At 43.3% G+C, this 14,954-nt stretch overlaps 1 protein-coding gene and 2 long non-coding RNA genes across 3 annotated transcripts in view; 2 read left to right on the forward strand and 1 right to left on the reverse strand.

Annotated features, from left to right (window-relative positions):
* LHX8 (LIM homeobox 8) overlaps positions 1 to 4,866 on the reverse strand; it is a 32,870-nt gene extending 28,004 nt beyond the window's left edge. The window contains exons 1-2 of the mRNA XM_073008117.1: positions 4,692 to 4,866; positions 2,509 to 3,013 (exon numbers count right to left, since the gene is read on the reverse strand). Coding sequence (XP_072864218.1) covers positions 2,509 to 2,526 — 18 coding nt within the window. The 5' untranslated portion in view covers positions 2,527 to 3,013; positions 4,692 to 4,866. The remainder of the gene's footprint in view (positions 1 to 2,508; positions 3,014 to 4,691) is intronic.
* On the forward strand, positions 160 to 5,469 carry LOC140709367 (uncharacterized). Its single transcript, XR_012089877.1, has 3 exons — positions 160 to 893; positions 1,293 to 3,324; positions 3,376 to 5,469. It is a non-coding gene; the product is annotated as an uncharacterized lncRNA (long non-coding RNA).
* A 2,583-nt stretch (positions 5,470 to 8,052) lies between these two features.
* The window catches only part of LOC140709368 (uncharacterized), a 74,318-nt gene continuing 67,416 nt past the window's right edge, over positions 8,053 to 14,954 (forward strand). Inside the window, exon 1 of the long non-coding RNA XR_012089878.1 lies at positions 8,053 to 8,528. This is a non-coding gene — a long non-coding RNA (uncharacterized lncRNA). The remainder of the gene's footprint in view (positions 8,529 to 14,954) is intronic.

A 14,954-nucleotide genomic window follows, 5' to 3' on the forward strand; every position in this document is an offset into this window, starting at 1 on the left:
TTTCCTCCATTGCATTTTTCTCCCATAAATACTAGAGTCTTCAGAGCATTTTCCTATCGCCACCGTTTTTCTTTTCGCGCAGCTGCGCACAAGTTAATATTAGCCATCCCCCTGCAGGTCCTCTCTGGGAGATCTTGTTTAAATTTACTGAGCGAAGGGAGGAGACGCTATAATTAATCTGTGCCCTCTTAGAAAATTGAAAGATTAGGGTGGATTGACTTTTCAAAAAGCTAACTTGTGCGTGGGAACCAGAAAGACTTGTGTTTTTCATCAAGTGCAAAAATCGGTATTGGGGGTGGTGGGGAAATTCACATAATGCATTTTCCATGACATAGCATCGTTCTGGAGACCGGTCTTCCGAATGGAAAGTCAGAGTCGTGCAGAACATTGGCGCCATCAGGTCGTGTATAGAGCAGGATTTCGTTGAAAGTGGAATTAAACATAAAGGTCCAGTTTGGATATTTAATTACTCTCTGTGTGTGTGGGGGGGGAGGGGGTTAAAGTGAATCTGGGGTACTGTCTGGCTACTATTGAGGAGAATTTATCGCGCGGGTCATTTGGAGATCCAGAGAGAGCTAGAGCTGTGTTAGGGAAGTAGGGCGGGGGTGCGGGCGTTTATGCGGTCTTTCCACCCACACTTGCCTAATCAGGCGGCTCTCAATCAGGTTTTCAAAATACTAATCTTGATCTAAGAGCGTCTATCTCTGCGTAAGTGGAGAAAATGATTCATTTTTAGAGGTTTCTGGGCTTGGGGAAGAAGAATGGTCGTCAGACAGGAGCAGAAGCCCTGAAAGATTGGTCTGGCCTCGCTTTACTCCAGGCGCCTGTGGGATGCTGACCTGTCCCGTGGTGCAGCTGCGCGCACCCATCCTTGAACTGTAAACCTCTGGGCGGTGAGTCAATTTCTATGTCCTGGGCGGTAAAAACCTTTGGCTGGGGGTCAAGTGTGCAAGAAGAGGGGAATGTGTTTGCTATGAATGCCAGGGCTGATGTCCTGTCGGTCTGGGGTACAACGACCTTCTGACCTTTTGTCACGGGCTGGCGTAGGAAGGTATAGCTTCTTCATAGTGGCCGGGTTCCTTGGAGCTGGCATCACACCTCTTACCTGCGCTCGTCCTCGGCTGGGGCAAAGCAAAAGTACCTTGCTAATTTACAGGGGTACTTGGGCTAAAAATCAAAAGAGTTTTTTGTTTGTTTGGTCTTAGAAATGAGGGTTTTTAGCCCAAACTCCAATTGATTCCAATTTTGAACGAAGACTCTGATCAAGAAAACATTATCTTGTGTGTCTACAGGTGGAAAAGCAATCGCCTGCGTCGTGACAGTTTCTGCCTACTAAATTGAAAATTTGAAAATCAGAGACCACAGGCCCACCCAAGGTGTCTACCAACACCCGTGGATCACCGGGCTTTTTGCAAGCCCATGGGAAAGACAGCCTGAGGGACCCTCCTGTCCCAGGCTGTGCCTTTCCTGCTCCAGGGAAGCCTTGAGTGCATCTCTCTAAAAACCGATGGGGGCAGGGAAGGGGTCTAGATCCCGTGGAGCCAGACCTTGATTGGAGGTCCGGGGCTGGAGAGAGGGAACACCAACCCACCCCGACCCCCACAGCTTCCACTCACCCGAAGAGCTGCCTAATTGGGCTGCGAGCAGCTGCGAAATTTGTAATCGTCTAATAAGCCTTCCGCCTCGGTAATTCTTATCAAAAGGCATAAAACTGATATTTTCACACCCAGCTCGCACTGCAGGCGCCGTTTATAAACATCCTTCATCAGTGGGATGAAATTAAGCCTGCATTGACAGAGGTCTCTGGAACTCGATATTTAAAAGCAATAGATCCGAATTAGAAAATTATAACTTTAAGTAGGGAAAGTCTCCACCAACTTGACTATAGAACCCTTTGCCTCTGAGCTCCTCGGGGTGAGTAACCACACTTTTGAGAGAACTTAACCTGGAGGTTCCGCGGTGCTCAGGCAATCTCCGCAAACTGGATCCCCGAAATACGCCTGCTATGGCTCCTCCCGCCTGCCTTCTAGGAACTCGCCTGGGTCAGAACTGTGGAGACCGGGGCGAGGCACAGCTGGAGGCAGGGAGAAAACGTGGTCAAAGGAGGCGCATCCAGGACTCCCGGGAGGCCTGCAGGCGCAGTACCAGAGCCCTGCTCTTGCGGATCCGAGCTTTACCCGCGGCCCTCACCGCCCACCTCCGAGGCACCAACGCCAAGGGTACAGTGGGCCAGAGGACTGTAGGAGGCGGTGGAGGATGGGGAGACTTTCGCGACCATAAGGAGGTACAGATTCTGGCAGAATTCTGGTGGCGACTCCTTCGATCCCTGAAGGTGAAATCTCAGCTAAAACCATTCTGAAACTGCGGTTGTCACAGTTGGTTCTGGGTTAGGAGACGGTGTCTTTGGATTTTTGCCCTCCCCCCCCCGCCCCAGCGTAACCATTATAAATATTAGTCTGGGAAAAGACTTTAGGAGATTGCTTCTAGAGGTTCTTTCCACAAACTTGCGCTGCTCAGAACCTGCATAACCCCTCAGAGATGGCAGAGCTGTAAACGCGCTCACCTTGGGACTTACTGGTCCCAGACTCCTTTTTAGACCTTGCCACCCACAGTTTCTGAGGGTAAGAGAGGGGCGCGTTTATTCACGCCAGTGGAGGTCGCCAAAAACGGGCGAGGGCCTCCGTCTGGGACCCACAGGTCTCTCCCACTGTGGGCCAAAACTGAGGTTTGATGGGCTTCCCAGCTAGGCAAGCCTGCTCCACGCGGGACACCCGGGAATCCACTGGTGGGCAGACCCGGCCTTCGCCACCCGCCCCGCGGCATTCCTCACTGCAGTCTGATACGCCGGATGGGGTCAGTTGTCTCGAACGGTTCTGGAGAACCAATAACGGAAAGCCAAGTTCTGCGACCAAAAGCCTGTACCAGTGACTCGGTGTTTCTTTTCAGCCAGTGCACGGAGCGCCAGTAACCTTTCCCCGTCCGCTACGGAAGGAATAGGGGAAGCGTTTCCAGTCTAAGGGAGAGGATGGGAGAGAGAAAATTAGGAACCAAACGGAGCCCGAAATTAAGCAGGGCAGCCTGGAAAGCTTCCCGGCTAAATGCTGTGGCGCGAAACGCTAAAGTCCGTTACACCATTTATTCATTGTGACATTTCCAAGCCGACAATCGCGCCTTAAGCACGCCTGTGGTTTGGAGGTGCCGGTTTTATATGCATTTTACCGTTTAGAATGATAAACAAATCAGGACCAATGGAAACCTGATTCTAACCTGTTTCTACAGAACTCTGCCTGGATAATTCTGTAAAAGCCAAAGTCCAAGGTGGGGGTGGGGGGGAGAGAGAGAGAGACAGAGAGAGAGAGAGAGAGAGAGAGAGAGAGAGAGAGAGAGAGAGAATCCAACTCTTTAACCGCCTCCCTTTACCGCGTTTCCCTACAAGTCCCAGGCTAACCGGGCGGATATAGCCTTGAGTTCGCTGATGAAGAAGGAGGATGGAACCGAGACCCTATAGGCTTCTCCTCCTCTTCCACATCCCCGTTTTCCCGCTTCCCCAGGGACGTCTGAAAGCCCAACTGGGCCACTGTGGCAGGAAAACTAAACTTTATCTAAGTGCAAAAAGGCAGGCGCCAGATGGTTTTCTCGGTTTCTGGGGATGGGGTGAGAGGGAGAAGCGGGACTCTGCGAGCCTCCTATTCGCAGAATTGGATGAGATTTTGATAAGGGAAGCCTCAGCTCAGGTTGTTAGCCAGTGTGAATGAGCCCCACACAGGCCTGTGCCATCCGCCCACAACTTTGGTGTCTAAGGTTCTCCCCAGCAACCCTTCCACCTCTGGTGTAACTCATAAAGCCGCACTTTTACAAAAAAAGTTGGCCCAAGAATCTTGAGCCATGCATTTTAAAAACTTAAATAACTTTTATATGCATTTCTGCTACAGGAGAATGGTTCTTGTAATTGTGGCAAGGTTTTCTTCCTTTCCTTTCTCTCCTCCTCCTCTCCCTTCCTCCTTCCCTGCTTGCCTGCCTTCCTTTGTGGGAGTTCAAGGTTTAAGAGGTTGGCAACGTGTTATTATAGTAAGAGCACAGGTTTGAAGTTAGTCACATCGGTAATGGAATTTTGAGCAATTTAAAATTTTAACACTTGAGCTTTCTCATTTGTAAAATGAAGATGGCATCACTTGGAAATTGTCATAAAAATCATAATGTTGAATTAAGTGTTCATACACACAGGAGGTTCTCAGTGAATATAGTCTTTCTCCTACTACATCCTCCTTCACTTCCCTAAAGAGGTCTGGATGTAGAGGAGCCACCAAAGGCCCAATTTCCCCAGTGAAGAGTAGGTCAATGTTCTTCAGCGAGTTGACCATTTCCAGGGGTTCAAACGGTCACAGAGGCTAGACGCACCTCCCTGGGCTGCAGAGGCTCCAGAGATGAGTGCAGCTGCCTGGAGCCACCTCTATCATGGCAACTAGGCCCAAGGATGCACAATGAACACGTTTTTCATCTCCTTGATTGCTGGTTTATATGAGTTAATCTAGCACGTTCAAAAATGCTTGGCACCATTCTGTCAGTCTGCACAACCTTCTGAATACTCTGAAAATGGCAGTAATGATAGCTGTTGATTATTATTTGCCAAACGCCCCCACTGACGTTGTGGCACACAACCCTACTTTAATTTGTCCAAAGCCATATTTTACCAAGCCAGGGCAGAATTCCAACCCAGACATCCGACGCGAATGCCTGACTTTTAACTACTTTGCAGTGTTTGTCCTCTTTACGGTGAGTTCAGAAATTGATACTTTCAGTAAATGGATTCATGATAGTTCTTTACCACTCCAGCACAAGTGGTCCAGCCGCTAGCCTCTTGCCTCTGCCCACTTCCGCTGAGCAGCTGGGGGGTGTCTTGTGTCCTGTGGGGAAGAGCGCCCCCTTCCCACCCCTACTCTTGCTGGGCAGAGGTTAAACAGCATTGAATGAACTGAAGTGCGGAATAAAACAGCCAGGAACAGGAAAAAGGAGAACGCTTAAATCGGCGGTAAAATCTTTCTCTCTCCTTTTCCTTGCAGATTACATAATTCGATGTCTAATCATCAGCTAGTAGATCAAAATCTGGATTGGATAGACGGTGACTCGATCTCCGACAGACTGAAGTCCTAAGGCCTGCGCTCACTTCTGGAACTTTACTTTGGGCCTTGACCGAAACTCCTGTTATTGTGTGCAGTAGCAGAGGCTGCGCTGCCTGGCTCAGTTTGTGCAAAGGCTATTATATTGTTTCTCATTCACTGACCCCTCCAGAGAAGTCTTTAGCAATAGTTTTTTTCCCACACAAACGTGAATAAAGTCGACCCCTGCAGTTCTTCCTGAAGCTCTAAAAGCTTCCTGGATGTAGGAACCGTGTGCTGTTCCAACGATTCTCTGAAACCTAGTTCAGTGCCTGGCACTAGACAATAAAAAATTGCTTTCTGAATGAAAGTATATGCTGGCAGGCGCAGGGGGTTTCATGCCTTTCTCTGCCTTCGTAGTTCTAGCGCTTCCTACCTCTTTGCCCTTCTTGCCCAGTTCCTGCATCTTTCAATCCCTTGAAAAGCTAGGTAAGAAAGGGCATGGAAATTCTGACATAATCATTAGCAAGTGGCTTGTTTTTTGTCAGATGTCCCACTGATGTTGTGGCATACAACCTCACTTTAATTTGGCCAAAGCCGTATTTTACCAAGCCAGGTCAGAATTCAAACCCAGACAACCCACAGGGAGGCCTGACTTTTAATTACTTTGCTATTTTTGTCTTATAACAAAGGCTTATAAGCTTATAACCTCCAAGGGATCCTCAGGCATCATGGTGCATTTGAGTTCTTCCCTCCTAAGAGAACTTCAGACCTCAGTGTTTGCAATTAAATTGGGAAACCTACTCTGGGTGCCTAAGAGACCAACTGGGTCAGGGCCTCTGTTTATACAGGAGGCTCTGGGGAGGCCAGTAGGAACGTGTTGGATAGGAGAAGCCTGGGGCAAGCCCCCATAGACAGACTCTGGATGCTCACTTTGAAATGCTGTGTGTGATGGCCAGACATTGATGTAGATTTTGGCTTGCTACAGGGTAAAAAGGGGACCCAAGGTGGACAGTCAGAATGGAAGCTGAGGTCATTGGGAGCCAGGTGCTGCTGCATGCTGTCCTCTCTGAACTGGAAAGGAGATACACCTTCATTTACAGTCCACAAAAAGGAGGAAGAACAGGGAGGAGACAGGAGGGCAGTAGATGGAGTCTTTGCTCTTGAGTAGGACAGGTTCCACTCTACAGCAGGTCACAGTAGTGTGCCCTGGGTGCCTTGGCGCCTGAGCCTAGTCTCTCCCCAGTCACAGTCCATCCAAGCAGGAATAAGCTCTCATCTAGGACTTGACTGGGATTCCAAGGTCCTGAAAAAGGGCTGGAAGACACCATGCAACCTGGAATGGTTTTACCAGCACTTGCGATATTGAAATTACTCAGTACTAAGGGAGAAAGCACTAGGGCCTTATTCTTAAGACTTGGTGTGTCTTCTTGGCAGACACACTAAGATCAGCTATAACTGCTATAGGCTTAGAAACACAACAAAAATTGTTTTAGAAGTGGTTAATCCCATTTCCCTCAAATACCACCCCCCCCCTTCCTCAGAAGGGCCTCCAACAAGTGTTTATTATTATTACTATTAATTTTAAATGGAGTCTTTAGGTTGTTCCGACTTTCAGTAATAACACCTTGATCTGGCTAAGCTCTTTACAGTTTGCATCATTGTTGGTTTTGCATCTCAAAGTTTTGGAAAGAAATAAATAGGCAGCAGTTTCTTTTGAAGCTTTTAATACATATGATGCCTTTTCAAGGTTTCTTTCCCCTCCTCTCACTCAGAATACTTCTGCCCTGCTTCGCTAATATTTTGGGGTATTGTGTGGGGGGAGGAACCTCTTGCGTTTAAAAAAATAACTTGGATTAATCCATGTAAATCTGTCTTTTAAAGGTCAGGATGCAGAAAAAAAGTAGGCTGTAAACTAAGTCAGAATTCCTGCTTCTTTAAACCACCCTTCCCCCAGACTGAGATAACTTTTTTCCTAAAAAGACTTTGTATTTTTAGAGATGAATTTGCATCCTTTTATAAGAAGTACCATGGATTGTTTAGCTTTGCCTGGCTTTTACATATGTTGTCATATGTAGTCCTCACAATCTTCTGTTAAGTAGAATGTATTATTATGCCTGACTCACAGATGGGGAACCTGAAGCTCGGAGAGGTAGCCCACATTCTCACGACAAACTAGCGACAGAGGATGAACCTAAACTCATTACAAGGTCTTAACCATTGTGCTACATGTAAATAATATTTTGTGGCCTTGCATGTTGGCTGTGTGGCTCCTCTCAGTTTCCTGAAGTATTATAATAGAAGTGAGAATTCTCTTAGAAGACCTTGAGGATGGCGGGACTGGGGGAGTGGGGTAGGAGGGGCGAGTCTTGAGGGACCTGAGCGCTGCGCATGGTTAGGTGGGAATGGAGTTAGACACGTGTGGAGCTTGGGTCTGGGATCTGGGAGCGGGGAGGAGAGGGAGGGGGATGGGCTGCAGGATGGCAATCAGCCAGGGGAGGGAGGTGGATCGCGTGCTGGGCGAACACTTTCTTATCGCCTGCTGGTCATAAATATTGTTGCATTTCCTTGGTAACACCCCAACGCCCGAGGCGAGGCGGAGGCCCGCAGGGCGCGTCCATTGGGAGTTGAGGCCCTTTCTCGCTCCCGGAGGCCTGGGCTGGCGCCTGCCTTCAAAAGCGACCTGGAGAGAAACGCCCTGGAGCCAGGCAGGTCCCCACGGCTTTGAGGTCCCAGTTGTCCAGCCCCAGTGCAGGTTGGGAGCATCCCCACCGCGCGGTGCACTCCGGGAGGCACTGCTTTCAGGGCCCAGTTGTCCAGCCCCAGTGCAGGTTGGGAGCATCCCCACCGCGCGGTGCACTCCGGGAGGCACTGCTTTCAGGGCCCAGTTGTCCAGCCCCAGTGCAGGTTGGGAGCATCCCCACCGCGCGGTGCACTCCGGGAGGCACTGCTTTCAGGCCCCAGTTGTCCAGCCCCAGTGCAGGTTGGGAGCATCCCCACCGCGCGGTGCACTCCGGGAGGCACTGAGGCATTTGGGCGCAGGGCTGGGCGATGAGAGCCGGCGCCCCGGAAACAAGCTCTGTTCAGAAAGCAGGTGGAGGACCCTGTGTGATCCTCTGCCCCGCCCCTCCTCATCACTAATCCAAAGTCGGTGTGGGTGGCCGCGGCTCCCAGCGCCTGGACGCCTACCCGAGCCCAGGCCCTGAGACAGGCTCCTCGCGTCGCCCTGGTGGGTTTGACCGCCGCCCTCCTCGCATCCTTTTCCGTGGGAAACCCCAGGGCGGAGGCTTCGGTTTCACATGGGTAACATTCTTCTCCTGGACTCAGATCGGTCTTCCAGAGGATAAGACCTTTCTTTCCTGAGAAGGAGAGCCTGAAGGAGACTCAAGGCCCAAGCCCTCCTTCCCCTCCGCCGTATCTACTGGTAAATAGGTAGGTAATTCTTGCCCAACACTTCAAAAGCTCCCTCTGTGCACATTCGAGCACCCCACAGAACGCTGTGAAAATAAGAGGAAAAACCACAACCGAAACCAGCAACAAACAACAAGGCCACGGGGGCAAGGCCTAACTAGGCCAGAACAGATAATGTGCCTGGGTTGTCCCGTGAGGTGGATAGGCTCCGGATGCCCCAGTCGGGAAGAAAGGCTGGAGGGAGTGATACGGCCGGGGAAGGCCGCTGTCATTTCGGAGTGGCTTCGCCACTTGCCTTCCCCGGCGCGGCGTCTAGGCGGGCAGGCAGTAGCCCTGAGGGCCAGGCGCTAGGGGCCTTGGGCCTGATCATCACCCGGAGGCCCGCAATTTCAGCCTCTGGGAGGCCTTCCTCGGGAATTCGAGTTTCTTCTACTTGGCTTTACTTCCTCTGCCAGCCAAAGCCCTTGGTCCTTAGAACTTTTAATACTATGGTGTAAAGCTTGGGCAAATACATGTAACTGACCATGCACGAGTATATAGCCCTTTTAAAAGGTAAAGTGTGTGTGTGTGTGTGTGTGTGTGTGTCTACGTCTACCTACGCGCTCGCGCCTGTGAGATTCTTCTGGGCTGAGAATGTTTTCCGTTCCAAATGATAGGCCTTAGACCCTCTGAATTTCTTAGGTTAAATCAAGGACTTAGTTTCTTTTAACATGTATGAATAATTATATCATTAATTTTGGCCACCCTCATAGAAGTTTAATGCCAATATATAAGAGAATGCAAAAGGGAAAATATTTGTATGCCAAGTTTAGTCTGGAAAAATATCAGTAGCATTTTGTATTTGACAAAGACATACATTTACAATTTTTTTTTTCCCAGCTGGCAAGGGTATTGTTTTTAAATGTATATTCCATGATTATTGTTTCTGTTTGGTACTTTGGTCATTTGAAACACATCTGTTTCTGATACCGTTCCTGTGTTAAGCACACACTATTGTGTTAGCAAGATTTTATACCATCTGTTTAAGAAAATTCTTGCCAGTGCTATTTGATGTCCTGTTGAACTTTAGCCAAACTTCATTTTATAATGTTCTCTCAGTCCTGAGCATATATATTTTAATGAAATTACGCTTTTGTATTGACTGACAGACATTAGAAACATATTCATATAGGTCAAAAGCATTTGAACTAAGTATTGGATAGGAAGAACTATTAAAATAGTATAAGAAAAATATTTGGAAACAAAACAAAACTTTAAAATAAAATAACCCAGATAAACAGTTCTCTCTCACGTGCATGCGGTGCACACACACACACACTCACACAGAACTTGGATGTGGCTATTGGGAGTTAATGTATAATTCTGATAATTTGTGTATTTCTTCATTACATTAAACTTGGAATTTGTATTTTTGACATTATTACAAAGGTGTAATAATTGACTTTCAAAATAATAAAATAGAATAACATTGTAATGGGATCATATTAAGTATATATTAAATGTAACACAGACGAGCATTGAGTCTACCCAAAGTGGTATTTTTTTTTTTTTTTTAAATTTTGTGGCTACTCATAAAGGTTTTGCATTACATTATCAAAAGCTAACAAACTTAAGGTCATTTGTGACAATCCAAAAAATATTCAAGCGTCTATACTTGATGGCTAAGCTTATATCTAATAGTGGAATAACTGCAAGGCTGGAACTGGCTAGAAAAAGCAAATATTGGCTGTGTATTTTCAAATATCTTTTCTAGAATGGAACACTTTGGTTGATAGATTGACCTATTTTGTTTACATCCAATATGTGTACCCCAGTATAAAGCTTTAAAAATGGCAACTTCTCGTGATATTTTAGTTATAAGTCTAGAAATATCAACCTTGTCATTTGGTTTAATAAGCTTCTGACACTTATTCCTAGAAATCAGTATTTTTCAGTTAACAAATAAGTTTGCTTTGTGATCTACCAAAACCAAGTTGTCACATTCTTTCAGTTGGTACCTGGACAGATTGCTTTTATTGCTCATTAATCAGATGCTGTGGTTAAGGTGTGTCTATTAAATAACTACTTAGGGATGTATTGTCATTTTATTTGTTTCGGAAAACAACTTTTTGTTTTGGTGTAATTTCTAAATAAAATAGATTCATGGTTATGTGGATAACTGACATTATACATATCATTTGGAATTGAGTACCTTGTTAACTGTGTAATAAGTATGGTTATAAAAAGAGAATATCATAACATTTTTGCCTATATATACTTTTAAATATTTATCAGGATCTACATTTTTCTTAAACTGTTACTTTGGATGTGTTGAAATGTACCCTATACATTTCTTTTTAAATAATGGTTACTGAAAACCTTACGGATCTTCATATGTCTGGTTCCAATTAATTTGCTTAGACTATTTAATGGATAAAATAATAAACTTGATTTAGTCAATCTGGACTTCTACACGAGTTTTCTATGTGCTTCTTTAAGGTCTAATGCCTTCTTCTACACATATTTAGTTCTTGGTTATACTCTTATAAAACCTGAGATTAGAATAATAATTTATTTGATTCATTTTCTTAAAAAAATTTTGCAGTTACATCAGTACAAAAAGGCATCTTCAAATGAGTGTCAATGATTATCAAAAGAAAACTATGTACATCTTTGTGAATTTAATTAAGTATGTATTGAGCACCTACTGCATACCAGTAACTGGGGATACAAAGAATAAGACATGGGTGGTCCTTGTTCTCAGAAAATTCTCAATCTATTAAGGAGACTGACAAAAATACAACTAGCTCATCCCTGTAATTCTTTAATGATTTTTATCTACTCCCTGGGCTTTGAATTAGTAAAGTATCAGATGATCCCAATACTTTGCATATGTTTTAAAAATCTTAAAGGCATTAAAATAGAAAAGTATCAGATGATCACAATACTTTGTATATGAATTAGTAAAGTATATGTATGACAATACTTTGTATTGTCTAACAATACTTTGTATATGAATTAGTAAAGTATCAGATGATCACAATACCTTATGTATGTTATACAAATCTTAAAGTTAAATCTTAAAGTCATTTGTGTGGAACAGAAGCAAATTACCCCAAGGCTATCGGGAATTAATTTATGGCTTTTAAGATAAACTACACCTTCTGTACTTTTTCAGGTATGAGGAGGGGATGGCTTTAACTTGATGTTCCTAAAATATCCATCTGGTGGATTGTTTTGAGTCTTACATCGTAATTATTCCTTTGGTCTGTTGTAGAATCTGTTGAAAGAGTGGTGATTGGGTATAGTATTGGGGCTAGTTTTTTAGTTTGTTGGATTTTAAAACCTGAACAGCTCTTTTCCTCTAACCTTTCCCTGTCACTTTCCTACATAATAATTTTATATTTTTATTATGGAAAACTTTCAGATGATTAGGGGAGGAAGGAGGATTCTACAGATACTATCTTTCAAGGCAATATATTACTGAAGCCAGTATTTGCTGTTTTTCCACCATATATTTGCTAGCTTTGGGATTAATTATCCCCAAACTGCAAAGCTGAGTTTGTTTTTCATACAGACAAATTGGGGATAAACTGTTTAGCAGACTTTCTTGTTAAAAAGTTGAAAGTTTTTGTCTGTAGAAAGTTTTGGGAATTTAGAGTAAAAATTTAGATGTTAAGATGTTTTAGCACTTACAAGAATTGCCGTAAAGTTAAATTTAGTTACTATCTCTAATAATTTTAGAGATCAAAGTATAATTTTCTTCTTTTATACATGCTGGAAAATATCAGGAGAGAAAGGATAAATTATTTGATTGAATTAATTTGATGCTTTTTACCCCTGAGGAAACATTGCAGTTTTAATTGTTTTCTGTTTAATCTTGGGGTTTGGACTAAGTCTGTGTTGTGCTTTTCTTGTAGAGAAGATTGCTCCTCATTTTGCCTCACCATAATCACAGAACTGTTTATATGATCTGTTGATTTCTACTGGCATTTGTCACACATTTTATTTCAATTTCCTCAATTTTTCTCAACTTCTTGTTTCTTAGAAAGGTAGAATGCTGAAGTGAAAGGTCTTAGAGTTGAAATCTACTGACGTGTGTTTTCATTTCAACTCCTTTGGTTTTTAGCTCCGTGACCGTGGGGAAATCACATAACTTTCTGAGCCTCAGTTTCCCATTATGTGTTCTTTTCCTGTACATGCTGATTTGTGAGGCTAGGAGTTTAAAAATGAATACAAAACTAGTACAGTTTTGTTTTTGACAGTTTTGACAGTCTTGAACTGGATTAGGGTTTTTGGTAGAAATTCCAAGATGTCAAATCCAAACTTTTTTTTATGTTGTGGTTGAGCCAGAGCCCCTTTAACGAATCAACAAATAGTTTAAAAATATAGTTCAGTTTTTCTATATTCAGAAGCTTAGTATTAGGTAATATACAGAAAACCTGATGTGTTCCTTTTGGGTACATTTTGGTTATGTGGCTTTTCACATCCACTGAGTTTGATACAATAACACTATATATGCTTAGAATCAGTGGTCCATGTGGTGTTCAAACATTTGAAGTGGCTATAATCTAGCTATAAAATAGAATATAATTTTCTTTGTTGATCAGAAATAAGGCATCTCTCTCATCTACCTTTTTTGTTATATATTGAATAGTTGTTTAAAAATTTTTAAATTTGTGGTAGAATTATAGCCTTAAGCTTTCCTCCAAAACATAGTTACCGGTGTTTAACATGAATCTGTAATGAACTGACACTAAAACTTATCATTCTATATGATAGAATATTAATAAAGACCTGGAATTTAAATTTTGAAAGCTGCACTCTGGAATGGCATTTGAAAATCAAAGTGAGAGAGGTAATGGAGACATACTAGCTTTATAGATTACCTTCCATGATCTGATCCTCACATACTGATTTAAATATTTGACCTTTATGCTTGGCTGGCATTTTGTGTGTTCCTCTATTTGTTACCTTTTTGTCCAGATGGGCTTATGTGATTTCTTTACTAAAAACTTTTTGAGGTCAGTGAGTATGTCTTATGGAACTTGAGATTCATTCCTAGTGCCTCAGATAGTGACTGCAACTGTGTTTGGAGAACAGATGGAAGGATAAATGAATGAATGACTGTTCCATTTGATGGGATCACAGTGCAAACAATTTTAATGATCAGATAGTAATATGAATGTGGGAAGGGTCCAGTAAAATACCGTACAGCATGGGGGCCTATGACGTAGCTTGCTTACGCACATTTAAATTAATTTTGGTTTGTAAAAGAACTGTGTTGAGACACTTAAGAAGGTTACTAGTTTGTGATTCGTACATTAAGTCATCTTTTTAAAAAAATCTCAACTTAGAGATAAAAGACTTAGCTCTGATACTTAGACTTGTGACCTTTCTATGCCTACTTTTTATTTGGAAAATTAGGAAAATAATAACTTTTTTGACTAAGTACTGAGGTCATTGTGATGATCAAAAGAGATACTGTATCAAGATTTTTTAAAAATATAGAGCAATAAGCAAATGTTAAGTGGTGAACCTCTAGAGAATGAATTGTGAAGGACATTCTAAGTTCAAATAAACAAAGTCACAGTGATAAGGGCTCATTGGCGCTTAGGGACCATAATGAGGAAGTCTGGTAGTGGTTTCTATTGTAATTCCTATCTAAATTCAGGGGATTTGATTTTGGTAGATAGTGTGGAACCCAGGGATTAGAACTGTATGGGACTTTCTAAAGACTTTATGAGGTCCCAAAAGACTTCCTACATAAAGAAAACGCATTGAAAATTCCTGGTTGAATGACAAATGGGTCAGAGACTGCCTAACCTAGAAGGTTATGCACCTGCAGAGGTTAATTATGTGTCTCTCAATGAATTCGTGCTGATTCTTGGTCTTCCCTTCACAGCCAAGCCTTCGGGAAAAGGAAGTTTAAAACTCTTCTGTGGGGAAAGATTTTTAGAGCTATGGTACTAAAGCTCTTTTTCCCCAAAGAGGAGGAGTACATAGACAGAACTGCTTTTGTCATTGTTGTTGTTTGTTTTTTTACACGGAGAGAGAGACAGATAACCTGAGTGATAAGCAGAGCAGCAGTAGACCCTTCCTTCTGACAGCAAGAGAATGGAAAAGATGGCCTATGGATATTCATTCAATGCATATTTATTGAACACCTGCTATGTGCCAAGCACTGTGGCAAGCACTTGGGAAACACTCTGATAAACAGAACAGACTAGTCCTGTCCTTCCACATCCCTTGATGCTTACAGGCATATGGCTGACTGTGATAGACATTAAACAACCTACTCTACAACTGGTTTTTCCCACAGACGGGAATAGATGATAATATAAAAATATTTATGAACCAATTATCTGATGTAGAATAATATAATTTTTCATCTTTTCTCTCCAAACTAATTTTATGCATTCTTTAAAAGAATTTTAAAATGCTTCTTTATTTCTATTTTTCAAGGTT

The sequence above is a fragment of the Chlorocebus sabaeus genome, chromosome 20, assembly GCF_047675955.1.
Source record: "Chlorocebus sabaeus isolate Y175 chromosome 20, mChlSab1.0.hap1, whole genome shotgun sequence".
Taxonomy (NCBI): domain Eukaryota; kingdom Metazoa; phylum Chordata; class Mammalia; order Primates; family Cercopithecidae; genus Chlorocebus; species Chlorocebus sabaeus.